This window comes from Perkinsus marinus, assembly GCF_000006405.1.
Source record: "Perkinsus marinus ATCC 50983 genomic scaffold scf_1104296944404, whole genome shotgun sequence".
NCBI lineage: Eukaryota > Perkinsozoa > Perkinsida > Perkinsidae > Perkinsus > Perkinsus marinus.
The window spans coordinates 273912-287283 of NW_003211409.1; the positions used below are offsets into that span (position 1 = coordinate 273912).

Consider the following 13372-nt stretch of genomic DNA (forward strand, 5'->3'; position numbering starts at 1 on the left):
AAGAGGCAAGAATCTAGCCGAGAAATTGCTAGAGGTATCGCCTAAAGCACCTAACATAAGACTCTAACATCGACCTATAACATAAGATCAGCTTCGTCTAGTGGAGTGCAAAGTTCCTCGTCAACTCCTACTGTTCACTATGTTGGTATTTTAAGCACAGAACCGAAAAACGTCATGCAGGAGAAGCCCGCAGGAGACTAGTTGCATCCTGCCCCTCCATGCTCGAGAAGACTCCGTCCGATACGTGTCCAATATCACCGATTAACATGCTGGAGTGCAAGTCCAGGCTTGCATGGGGCAAATTCAAGCAAGCGTAACAAGTATCGCTCGTGCGTGCCTCGCGCACGCCATTGTGAGCCACTCCAACGAGAAGGTAGTGCAACCGGTCGAGGCCAGGTGACAGCAGTCTGGCTGTGCAAGAGCATTTCGAGCCGGTTCCACTCTGGAGTTTTTCTTTTATTGTTTTTACTAGTTGTTTGGGGGACATTGCCTATGTGCCTGCGTGCTAAGCAATGTGACTGTGGTGTTGAGCCAATGCACGGCGTATTGTGAGGTTCGGTATTATCACCGCCCTCTGCTGCCTAGTTGACCAACACTCAGTCTCACCCAACACTCCCAAATAACTAATACGATGCGGTGGAGCGTGCTTTGATACGACTCCTGACAACCCGCGACTATAGACGGGCTGCGCCAGGTGCGAGATCACTCATGAACCATGAGTGATCTCGCACGTCATGAGTCATGGTTCGACCCCAATTATTCGTGGAGTAACGGTGACCGTTTCACCGCGATTCTGTGTAGAATGCTGTCCTTCGTGGCGAGCGCTACCAGTAGCAAATCTTGGCACAATCACTCTCCTGAGGAGACTCTCCGAGAGTCTCCGGGCGAGTATCTAACCCTTCCTGAGTTATTTGGAATATTCTTATGTAGGGTAGTTATATTCTTATGTAGGGTCGTTATATTCTTATATATTATTATAATTGCCCCGCTTACACGGAATCGAAGTTCCGAACAACGAAGTCGATTTTCTTAAAAGGACGAAATTGGAGTCCGAAGGTGCACTCGACGAAATTGAAAGATCTGTGACGAATCCGAAGGTCCGAAAGTTAAAACTAGAAGCTCTAATAGCATGGACCTGAACTTCCTATCGACTTTGGATGAACTTGAAAGTTCTAATTGTGAATACGATCTTCCCGTTTCGGAGTCGTACCTCCAACTTCGCGCGTTCCGACGATATTGATGGTATCGAAAATGAATTAGATCTTTAAAATATATGTGGCTTCGATTCGAAATGTACAGAAGGACTGTGATGCATTGAGCTTTAATCAGTATCTTGCCTCCGTAGCATCACATGCTTGAGCTAGGTTGTGTATATGGGATACAGCATCGGGTGGACACTACTCAACGACGCTCACATCACACTGAATCAGCTGCATCGAATCAGCATTCGAATCCCGAGACTTCACACCAAGTGGCGCAAGAATGTGTCACGAGATTGTACATCTCATTGAGGTGTGTGTTACCCTTTTCACGATACTTGTGAGTTCTTATTTGTAACATTATCCTTTCATAAGCAGCAACTAAACTGTCCATTCACAACTGCTTCAGATGATATCGTTTCGGGTTTGTTCGGGTTATATACAGAAAATTGAAGTGGGATCGGGCTATATTTCCTGAGTGGTGAAAAGTAGTTTCGCGAGATCTGGCTGCCCACATGAGCTCTTTGAAAGTTCTTTTTCGCTCATTATTCATCAATCGGCAACATGCTGGGAGTGTATGCTGAGGAGTTCAAATCGGTACTGCATAATCCAAGACGGGTGAGTGAGGCCATGGGAATCTGACCTTCTACCGAATGCCACACATTAACGGAGACTATATCGTGTTAATAGCCATGTTGGTGGCTCTAAGGGCAAAAGCATCGAAATGGCAGATCATTCCTCGTTCCAATGATTGATCCTTATATAGCTCGGAATCTCAGTCTACAATGTGTCATCGTCAAGTTTCACATATCGTATCGACACTGTCAACGCCTCGATGCCATTGAAAACTGTACTGCAGAACACTAGCGGAGCTTTTCCTGGCCTCTTAGTAGTGTTCACTAGGCTCCTGGGTGACTCTGTATATCACTGAACTTTTATATTGGACCCCATCAAGAGCATCTCCTTCCCTTTAGTTCTTCACGTCAACTCTGAACTTGGCATGCGTGGTATTCTCAGCCCTGATGCTATGGAAAGGCCTCATGCTATACACGGGCTCAGAAAGTCCCATTGTTGTGGTATTGAGGTAATGCGGAACGTGGCTCTTCGAACTCGTCACGCTTCATCAGTGGCTCGATGGAGCCTGGCTTTCACAGAGGAGATATACTTTTTTTAACACTAAAAACACAGGATCCTTTCGAACCTGGTAAACTCTTCTTGAATTGCTTCGCTGTCTTCACACATGTCTCTGCAGGTGACGTGTCTGTTTTCTCTATTGATGGTCGCGATATCCCCATCGTTCATCGAATTGTCAATGTGAGTACCGGGTAATAGGCGCGAGCAGTGAATGCATCGGTAGGGGAAGTCTGGGGAAAAATTCTCGTTGGTTTCTGAACGCTTCTATCCTAGTTCGTATATAGCCTCCTGAGCTTAGCAGCTGAGGAAAGTGAACATAGCAGGTTCACGAAGAGGAGAGCGGTCGCGTCCGTATATTGACGAAAGGAGATAATAATATGGTAGAGCGGTATGTTCGAGTTGGAGATCATCCCTTGTGAAATAGGTGGATGATCGTGGTTTGTATAACTACGGTCAGCTGTTCATTGAGCGAAAGAACATCATGGGAAGGGCCCAAGGGTGAAGTTGTTGTCGGTGTGGTATGAGCAATCACTTGTCTGCTTAGTTTTTTACCCTATGCAGGAATGGCCACTATATGGCTCAATGATTACCCTTGGTTGAAGTAATATTTGGGGTAGCAGTAGTGGGAGTAGATCCTCAGGGTGGGGCGATAGAGCTATTTTAATAGTGGTGGTAGAATGCGCTTGTACCTGTGAGATGTGCCGAAGGAGTGGTATGGTGGAACAATAATCAAGGGGCTCGCGGGAGCTATCCTTGGATTCCGAAGGCTCTTGATCGAAACGTGGATGAAATTCATTGTATATTTTCAATCTGTAATATAGGTACGTACTCCTAGGCATGATGGGATTCTTCGTGATGATAGGCAGAGATTGATCACGACGATAAGGCTCCTCTTATCGAGGCTGCTGTTTCCTCCCCTTTGCACTAGAGTTCTGTGTTGGCAAGCGCAGGTCGCAATAAAGAATTTCGCTCCTTGCAGGGGTCTCTCGGTATGATTAGTTTGGTGAGGAAAAATCACAAAGTTGATATGGGGAATCCGGGTTTGTAGAGAAGCTCCCTGCTGTAGGAGGGATTTGTTTATTGCTTCATGCCATCCAGCGCAGCGCCGGAGGGCATCTCACCTGTTCGGCGGTGGATACCGCAATTCAGCGGTGAGAGCTCCTCTACAAGCAGCTCTGCGAGAGGCAGCGATCATGACTTGTTGGGTTATGAGGAGACCTATGAAACGGCGCCTTATACAGATCATGACGTCTCGGCAACGACTACCCGCAGGAGGGCAAGAGGGTAGTAATCTCAACTGGGGTGGGTGGTCTTGTTCTGGCTGGTGGGCGAAGTTCCTCGTGATGATGATGGTCGTTTTGCGGCCTTAGAGATTGCAGCGATTGTCGATTTTTTATGAGCGTTATTAGTGTTACACTGTTATACTGTAATCATACGGATCTGTATATAGATTAACCCCCACGCTAATTGGCACGACTGTAGTATATCTTTGTTATTTCAGTGACGAGTTATCCCGAGAGGCCTCAGTGGAGGGGGAAATGAAGCCTGTCAGACTGTCGGCCCTGACCGTAGCGGCATGCGGATCCACAGCTGGAGCCACGGCCAAGTTTGTAGTGGCTCCTCTGGAGCGTGTGAAGATTCTGTACACAGTCTATGGACGAGGATTCGTCTCCCTGATGTGGAGTTTCAGATACCAAACCAACCCGAATTTGAGGTTCTCATGGACAAGCGCGTACCACACTATGCAGAGCATTGTATCCACGAACGGCATCAGAGGTAATTTTTCATTGTTTTGGGACTATCATAGTCGTTTCAGTGGTCTGCGAGATTACCAGATGAGAGCAGTTGCATTGTTCTGATAGTTTTTTTGGTAGTTTTTCTTTCTCTGGAAGAAATATTGGGCTCTCGTGAATGGTTCCGTGTAGCGACCGTGAGGCGTTTATATCAGGTTTATGGAAAGGGTACCTCATGGTTTTGACGAGGATCGTGCCGTATTCTGCCACCAACTACACGGTCTTCGATAGAGTCAATACATATCTACAGAGTACTACAGGCTACGGTATGGTTCTGCTCCAAAAAAACTCGCGAGTGACCGATTTCGCAGTGGCCTGCCTGCGAGTGCAATAGTGATCACGTCTGACGAGATCGTGCAAGTGGGGGCTTTCGAAACGAACGCTCCTTCCGGATAGTATCTGATATGCATTTGGGAGAAAATGGGTATTGTTTAGATTCAGCGTTGAGGCAGCATTGTCCTGCTGAGCTCATACGTTTCCTATCTGGCAACTGTGCGGGTGCCTCAGCGGTCATCGTTACTTATCCCTTGGATGTAGGGAAGGCTTGGGAGAGGTCTGGTCGAAGGTAGTTGCTGGTTTGGTAGATGCTTCGGTCGCGGCTCGCTTCGGATACGCGAGGAGAATTCAGTTCTTACAAGGATGCTGTTCGGAAAATATACGGTAATAGAACCATGGCAGCATTTTTTTGAACGGTGACTTGCGGGAGTGGTAGAGTTCACTTCGGTAATCCGAAAGGTCGCCGGATCGATTCTATGGCATGGTAAGGAATATATCTTTTTCCCTTTTCAGCAAGTCGTGGCATTCGCGGCATATACGGTGGCATGTATCCAACGCTATGTGGAATCGTCCCGTATGCGGGTATGTCCTTCATGTGTTTTGAAACTTTAAAGGCTAAACGAAAGGAGATGAGCGGCAGGTGAGTCACCGTGGGGCATTTAGAATATACAGAGTATCGAAGCAGCTTCTATTGGTGGAATGTGAAGCTTTCATCGGAGTCATTGAAGTGGTATGAGCCGTGGTTTAGATGGGACTGTATAATCATATTTTCGTCGATCATAAAGGCATTCGGGTGCTTACTTTACCTCTGCCGTCTACTAGTAGTAGTAGTAGTAGCAGTAGTAGTAGTAGGGTATGTTGTAATGCAAAAAGCAGTGGGACGTTGTGCCAGCATTCTTCTCTCCTCGTCTATGTGGAACGATGCTCTTATGTCGTATAAGAGCACATGTATTATGGGTGACAGAATTTATGTGTGCGTGCCTAGTAGGGTAAATTATATGAAGCATTCCTTTTAGTGAGTATGGGTGGTCCGCCGTTTTAAAGTGTGATTGAAATAATCTCAGAGCCGTTAGTAGAATTGTAGATGAACAAACTCAAACTATCTTGAATATCAATAAGTCTAGACTAGGAAATTATAAGTCTTGACTCCAATGAACGCCTTGCACACATGCTCGCGTTACTAACTGGAACAAGGTGGTGCACAACTGCTTGTCTACGAATAGACGGACAGGGAAAATCAAGGAGCCCTCATCATCGACTCTTATAACATTTCTGTCCTCTGCTCCTCAGCTGGACTGCATTCGACCGTTTGATTTGTGGTGGCTTCTCGGGATTGGTCGCTCAAAGTGCAACCTATCCGTTTGATATTATTCGGAGACGCCAGCAGGTGAGAATCACTCATGTTCATTGGAGAGAGTACCGGTGGTTACCGATACAGAGTTGTCACTATTTTGGTTGGGCCGCTTCCCAATTGAGGCATGATATATAATCTTCGATACGCAGAATATTGTATAAAAATTAAACATTGAGGATGACTATTATAAATGGAGTTTCACCACCCTAGTGATATGGAAAACACTAGTGAAAAATATATTTCACGACTACTGCATATCACCGCGAATATCGCGTTTTTTACAGAGTATTACGCCACTTCACGTAAAACGGGTGGTGAAACTCCAATATAAAAATATTATATATAAATAATTTCCAGTATGGATGTTCATGTTCAATCTAGGTACATGGAGGCAGAGCCTTCCCTGGTAAAGGTGTCATACGTTCCCTTGTTGAGGTGGCACGCACTGAGGGCTTCCGTAAAGGGCTCTATAAGGGCCTCAGTGTGAACTGGGTCAAAGGCCCTATAGCGGTTGCCGTGAGCCTTAGTGTTAATGATGCTGTGAAGGAGGCGCTCATCTCGAGGGCCGCGTGACTGCTTATCGGGGTCGGGCGTTTATCACTTCAGAGAGTGTCGAATTAGAGTGTGTTGCTCAAGTGACAATCACCAATGCTTTCGAATCGAATACCAATTTACGATTCTCTCTTCCTCCCCCCCCGTTTACTGTTCGCTTTCTATTGACACTATGCAACGATTGCCTTCACGTATCACCGGCTGACTGAGTAGAAGTATTATTACCTCCAAGTGTTTCTCGTGGAGTGGTACTCTTTTGCGTTCATAGTCACATCGAGGAGCTGGGGACTGGGAACAGTAGTGAGGTATTTTCCCGATTTTCTCCCGAAATTCAAATCATTTCCGAGTCCTTATTTAACACATTTTGCTCACACTGTTATTAACGTGTTTCTAATTGTATATGAAGATTCGCTCCATGATCAACCCTGAGGTTCGCGAATCACCTGGGCATTACACGCCTAAGGCGTACCGCCCCTATGCATCGACCAATGGCCCTGATTGCAGTGATAAGTGGCAATAAAAGTTAGGGTTTAAATACTTTCCTGAGGCACTTGGCTGATACGGCGTATGATGAGACGCGCTCGCCCTAAAAAGAAGAACCCTTGCGCGTGTTCATTTTCCATACTGAAATCTGCGATAGCACTCGTCACCTGCCCGTAGAAGTGGATTTTATAAAGTGTTGTTGTAGTATGTTGTTGTCTGTGTATTCTGTGCCCTGTCGCTTCTCTGATAAAGGAATAGATGCCTCCACTTAGAAAACAGCAATCAGGAGACTCCAATGTGGTAATAGGGCACGACGAGGAGGAGTCTCCGGATGTTACTGTGATAATCGTCTTAGGGAACTAAGGTGGGAGTGAAGAAAATGAACGCTGCGGATCTACTCAAGAGAATCAGGGTTGGTGTATATGACGTAGATGATGATGATACTCTACTGCTTTAGGCGGATGGAAGCGGTAATGACGATGACGATACCTGGGGTCTTAGTGAAGAGGATATTGTACAGCCTAAGGGTGAGTTACCCTACAGTGAAAACAGCTATATAAGTTCTCATGGGTGTCTCAGCTTCATCTCATCGCGTCAAGCCTCCAGTCCGAGCACGTCGTCAATCGAGACCGGTGGGCGGTGTGGTTCATCACAATGGGGAAAACTCTTCGTGTTCAGTCGCCCAAGTCACAGGCGGCGCCTCCCAAGGCCTCTGGGGGTGCTGCTCGACTGTCTACTCTAGGAGGTTCTCGGGAAAGTGAGAGCCTAAATAGCTCTGGTTTAATCTCGATCTCATTTTCCAGGTTCGACGGTGAATCGGAACGACGTCAAGAAAGTAGTGAAGGGGAACTCTCTGTTTACTATTGTTTTCCGGACTGCGGGTATCACATCATTTCTGTTCGTTTTCAGAAACCCGTGAAGAGCAATACGATCTCTTTCAGTAAGCATCTTAGGAGGTCGATGATGATTCGCCTCTTCTTGCAGGTCTTGTGACTCCGACGAATCGCAAGGCCGTCAAGGTGAGAGCTGCTTCCTGGAAATTGTCACCCAATGACTCCTCAGAAATCGAGCAGTCTTGGTTGGATAGCATTTTCCTCTGGAGATGATGATAATGGGAGTGCCGCCGGCTCGGTGTTTCGACTCGCGTCCGGTGGTAGGGAGAGCTCATCAGCGTCCTCGAGTGTCGATGGCGAGTCGTGGAACTGGGACGGCTCTGCGAAGAGCAAATCGGCGATTTCTGACTGGACGTCATCGTGGAAATCCGGGAACTCGGGTTTGAGTTCGTCACCTGCTCAAGGCAATGGACCAAAAGGGTCATCCGAGGCCCCAGCGTCTCGTCGAGATTTTTCCTCTTGGGGCGGATCGTGGGCGGCATTTGTTTCGGCGAAAGGAGGGCAGAGTGGTGACACGCAGCAGAAGGACGTCTCGGGAAGAGGAGCTAGATTGAGTGACTCTTGGAACTTCGCTGATTCTGGGTCGACTCCATCGTTTGGGCTCGGTCAGGAGGGTGACTACGATGATACTGCTAGCTCAGAAGCAGCTACCAACATTTCGTCCGAGGGTACTGTTATAGACACCCCAGTGAATCGACACCCGGCAGTGCCTACCAGGGCAGACAGAGGGAGGGGGAATCACCGGCTTCCGCGTCACGAACTCGTAACACAAGTTGTAAGGGGCGCCAGAGTTAACTCACCCGCAAGGAAATCTGTCGGGGTTGGGATTGCCGAGGTGAGTGGACCCTATTGCGCGCCTTCTCGAATGCGTTTATTGGTAAAATTCAGTGGACTGATATCAACCTTGGTTACGTTATCGAATCAATACTGTTATCATGTTCAGTTTACACACTCTATGTGGGAGGTGGCGCCTTGCAACTACCGTCAAGTATCGAGGGCACAGCATAAGCCCACTCGCGGTCTTAGTCCGTCTCCACCACATCACCATGGGGTGATACGCTCCGTGTCACCATCGCCAGATTCGGCAGTGCATAAGTGGGATTGGCTCTCGGCTGGTTGGTCGACGCAAGGCGAGGTGAAGAGGCAATGCCATCATGACTGTGACTGGATGAACCCTGAGCACCATCATTGGCCGCACGGGGCTGAGGGGATGCCTCTAATCGAGGGGAACAAGCCCTTGAGGGCAGACGAACAACAAGAAAAGGCAAAGACGGAGCCCAGGGAAAATTCGGCTAATGGGAGTGGCGCTCAGGAGAGGATTCAGCGCGAGGTCGTAGCCATTGTTGTGTGATAGTATAGGAACTAGGATGTTGTTTCAGAGGTTCGTGCCGAGACCTGTAGTCGTATTGGTGTCTGTGGACCCTAGTGATGGGTCGCTGACCACACTAGGTAGGATGGATTGGAGTGTTAATGGAGACGAACGAGGTGAGGAGGAGCAAAAGGGCAACTGCACTTGGGAGTTAATCTTACGTGTTTTAGCCCTTCGACGACCAAGAGACGTGTGCGATTTGGCAGTACCGCCTGTGGCGAAGGTCACGAGGGGCCGTACTATGGAGGTCGGCTGTGAGCGATCGCCAAGGTTGGACGACAGTCTCGAGCGAGAGCATCATGCAAAGGAGGGAATGCCTGGTGGTGGAGAGCGCGGGGAACTGGTTAGAGGCCAAGGAGAGGGGCTGGCAGATGGCTTGAAGGGGAGCAGTCGGGGATCGAACCTGGGTGGAATGGCGGTCAGTCGAAGAGGAATAGAACGTCGGGCATCCAAACAAGATGAAGCTCTGGGGGAGAACCTGGTCACGGTTGATTCAACCTTGGAGGAACACTTCCATGAGGTGGAACGATTCGAACGGAGGCTCATCCCTTGCGAGGACGATTTAGCACAGCCCTCTCGCCAGTCAGGGGCGGTATTTGCGAATACGCCTAGCGCCGTAGCTGTGGGCGAAGCAGAGGTCCCGACAGCTGATGGGGTGATGACAGTGGGGAGACGGCCCAAGTCGATGAAGTGGTACTTTCTGAGCATAGGGGAGTCGTCGCAGGGCTTCGTAAAGCATCATGTTCATAAGGATGCTGCGCTGAAAGGAGAGGTGAGCAGTGGTTACTACTCCCATTGCCTTGGCGGACCTGCTTGTTTCGTTTTAGAACGGACGATCTAGATCGGCTAGTCAGGTGAGTGAATGGCTGTTCAACGTGGTGTTTGATTCTCATTGGATAACACGCTTTGCCACTGTTGTGGACAGCTCTTCAGTTTGTTGAGTAGTTCTCTTTCAGAGAAGGACGCGGTGCTGTGGGGGTTATAGTGAGAAGCCGGCCCGGACGGTGGTGAGTTCAAAGGGACCTCGGCACCGCCAGTGGTAATCTCTTCAGCCACCACCTAATAGGGGAGCGAGAAGAGCCCGGAGTGAAGGTGTCGTTGTAGCGAGAGATAGTGCAAAGGTACACTGGGAGCAGTTGTGGTAGTCGAACATTCCGTCGACTACTGTATGGAATCTTAATTGCCCAAAATATAGCGTCTAGAATTCTCAGATACGTGGTGATAGTCGTCGTCGACCGCCGAAGTCAGGTGAATAGGTCTCATCCCTACAGTGTCCCATTCTGTGAACTCTTTTAGGAGTGCAACAGGAGAAGCGCCTTAGAGAGGTTACAGTCGACGCATATCGTCAGCCTGACCGAGGCGCTGGCCAGCAAGCAGTCTACCATTACCGCCATGTTGAAGAGAGCGAGGTAAACTCCGGTGTGCCAGCATCATTGCGAGTACATCTCTTAGGTTACCGAAGCCGCCCATCCAACCAAAGTTCTCCTCCAGAGTGCGTATGGAGGTGTGCTTGAAAGTCCCATAGTGTTTGCTTGAGGATCGTTGTTTCAGCTGCAGCTGTGCGAAGTGCTCTCAACAGGATGTTCGCGTCGAAACATCGAGATGTAAGAGTTTCACTGCTACCTGCCTGCTACTCTCTAGGCCATCTGTCTCTTCGACGTCTGTGGTCCATCGCGGCATGAATTCTAATTCTAATTCTTGAATTCTATGATGGTTCTATATTCATGAGTGGCTTTCAAAGGGCATTTGCCTATCGCGATATGGTGACAATCCTCAGCCAAAATCACAACCTTCGGACGGTGCTGCTCTAGTGGCTCCGGGAAACCAGCAGACCACGCATAACATAGAGGCAGAGAAACTACCTTCGAGAGGCATGGCTGCAAACGAGCTGCACCAAGTAACAGAAAACGTGAGAAGTGCTTGTGCCGAATTGACCGAGGCTTGAAAGTGGTTAGGTTCGGGATGCTCCAGGAGTCCGGTCGTACTCGTTCGACGAAGAAGTTTTGGTAGGTTGACTTGATACCGTGATGGTACTGTGGTGACGTGGTTCAATTCAGGTTGAAGTAGAATTCAACAACTGAGCAGCTTGAATTGGCATGAGAAACTTAACTTTTACTGATGTCGATATTCACTTGTCCAGAATAGCTTTGATGTATCAGAGTTGGTGAACAGTATATAAGTAGTATCGTCCGCATGAGTTATCGTCCTGGTAACGCGGGAATCCCGCATCAGGAAATCAGCGATGGTGGGCCATACTGTTCCTGGGGTCCTCCAGGTCAGCCACATCTGGAGGAACTTATTGCATTGAACCGTACCTTACGATGGCATAGTTGCCCCACCTGGAGAAATTGATTGGCCCGAAGTATATCTTGGGGTGGCATAGTTGCCCCATCCGGAGGAATTGATCGTACCAAAGTATATCTTGGGGTGGCATAGTTGCCCCATCCGGAGGAATTGATTGTACCGAAGTATATCTTGGGGTGGCATAGTCGCCCCACCTGGAGGAATGGATTGTCCCGGAGTATATCTCGTGGTGGCATAGTCGCCCCACCTGGAGGAATGGATTGTCCCGGAGTATATCTCGTGGTGGCATAGTCGCCCCACCTGGAGGAATGGATTGTCTCGAAGTATATCTTGGGGTGGCATAGTTGCCCCATCCGGAGAAATGGATTGCCCGGAGTATATCTCGGGGAGGCATTGTTGCCCCATTCGGAGGAATTGATTTTCCCGAAGTCTATCTTGGGGTGGCATTGTTGCCCCATCCGGAGGAACTGATTGTCCCGAAGTATATCTTGGGGTGGCATAGTTGCCCCATCCGGAGGAATTGATTACAACTCGAGTCGCAACCGTAGCGCTGATAGTCGAAACAATCAGTCACATGTCCGAGAAACTGTTGTTAGGGCCGCGCTCCTTCTGTGATGGAAGCCGATATTGCTGAATGTTGCACAACAACAGATAAAAAGTCGATAGCCACATTGAGCACCAGCATGCACGATTCATGCTTCGTCCGGCGGAGTCCGCCGCCTACCTTCCCGTATTGCCCGCGACTGGATCTTCTGTTGGGATACCACGCTCCCGTTCACAGCTATAACGGGAACTTCAAACTCGAACTCGTCTAGCACGCACGAACTCTCTCTTCCACTCTAGATGCCACGGTAACTCACCTTTCAATTCAAGGTTGTCATCAATGTTCACTTCGTGCACTTTCACTGCTCCAACTGGATACGATCCAGCGGTGATGATTCGGTCCACAATGAACCGCGCCGTATTACAGAGGCAGCAGTTCGATGAACGATAAAGTGTGACAAGAACGGGCCGAGACATCACTCTCTGGAACGCGATTAAAACGAAAAAGGCTGCCAGCAACTTCAAAGGCTTCTTCGTGGGACCTTCTCAGGTGTAGCGCGCTCTCGATAAGGTCATTAAAAGTGACCCGCAATTACTTTTCACGACCTGTTTCTAGTACACTAACTCAACCAAAATAACCAAAGATAAGTTGAAGCCCCAGGTTCCGAGAAAGTGTTGTCAGTTGGTCATATAGCACAGCTGCGCCAGCTGCAGCGAACGAATTTCCTTAGGATTGAGGAGAGCATTGAAGACGATGCCAGCTGTACAAGCCGAGAGCACCGAGAGAAAATATTGCTGTGAAAGCAGTCTGATAGGCCCATAAGATCCTATACACCAGGAATAGATCCAGCGCGTACCAAGTGAAGAAGATGAAATTGAGAAGAACTGACAGCACTAGAGCTACAACGTTGTTACACAGCACGACCATTGCATAACAATCTCGGCCGGGGTCACCCGAACTTTGTAGTGTCCTTGTGTTAGAGTTAACGACTCGTCCAGTCTCGGCAGAAACGAACGCGTTGATAAAGTGATAGGATCCGTAATATAGTACAAATCCCGTGCACATAGGGGCTAAGTTCGACCACCAAGCCATGACCCCTAGGGCTCCTGTACAGAACCACCCCACCAGACCAACCGTGAAATGCTGGTTCTTAGAAGTGAACCTCAGGATTATCGGTACAGCAACAGTTAGCGATGTAATAGTTGCAAGGATTTGGCCCATCGCGAACACTGTGCCGTTGTAATTGTCCAGCTTGTCTCGGGTCATGATGATGTCGTACAAGGAGGATTCGTAGCCATATACGATCCCATAGGCAGCATTAGCGAATATCCACCAGAGAATGATGAGTAGAAAAGTCAGATTCCGATAGGCGAGCCTTATAGTGGTCCATACCTGAGCTGGTGTAGGACTCTTGGGTCTCCTCACTGGAGTAAAAGTGAGGGATACCAAGGCAGCACAACAAACGAAAACG

The 13372-nt window shown here is 48.6% G+C and overlaps 4 protein-coding genes across 4 annotated transcripts; all 4 read left to right on the forward strand.

Moving 5' to 3' along the window:
• Positions 1-2199: 2199 nt before the first annotated feature.
• On the forward strand, positions 2200-3261 carry Pmar_PMAR001093 (hypothetical protein; the record flags this gene model as incomplete). Its single annotated transcript, XM_002780455.1, has 3 exons — positions 2200-2283; positions 2388-2513; positions 3196-3261. 3 exons carry the CDS (start codon positions 2200-2202, stop codon positions 3259-3261), a joined length of 276 nt encoding a protein of 91 aa, XP_002780501.1.
• A 147-nt stretch (positions 3262-3408) lies between these two features.
• Pmar_PMAR001094 (adenine nucleotide translocase, putative) lies at positions 3409-6508 on the forward strand. The gene is made up of 9 exons (XM_002780456.1): positions 3409-3617; positions 3835-3975; positions 4024-4109; positions 4282-4377; positions 4562-4659; positions 4711-4786; positions 4916-5042; positions 5693-5789; positions 6138-6508. Exons 1-9 carry the CDS (start codon positions 3421-3423, stop codon positions 6327-6329), a joined length of 1110 nt encoding a protein of 369 aa, XP_002780502.1. The 5' UTR covers positions 3409-3420; the 3' UTR covers positions 6330-6508.
• Positions 6509-7445: 937 nt separating this feature from the next.
• Positions 7446-7784, forward strand: Pmar_PMAR001095 (hypothetical protein; the record flags this gene model as incomplete). Its single annotated transcript, XM_002780457.1, has 3 exons — positions 7446-7548; positions 7595-7626; positions 7701-7784. The coding sequence occupies 3 exons, from the start codon at positions 7446-7448 to the stop codon at positions 7782-7784; spliced, it is 219 nt and encodes a 72-aa protein (XP_002780503.1).
• A 1439-nt stretch (positions 7785-9223) lies between these two features.
• Positions 9224-9825, forward strand: Pmar_PMAR001096 (hypothetical protein; the record flags this gene model as incomplete). The annotated part of the gene is made up of 1 exon (XM_002780458.1): positions 9224-9825. A coding segment is annotated over one exon (602 nt), but the record flags the coding sequence as incomplete, so codon positions are not given.
• Positions 9826-13372: the final 3547 nt, after the last annotated feature.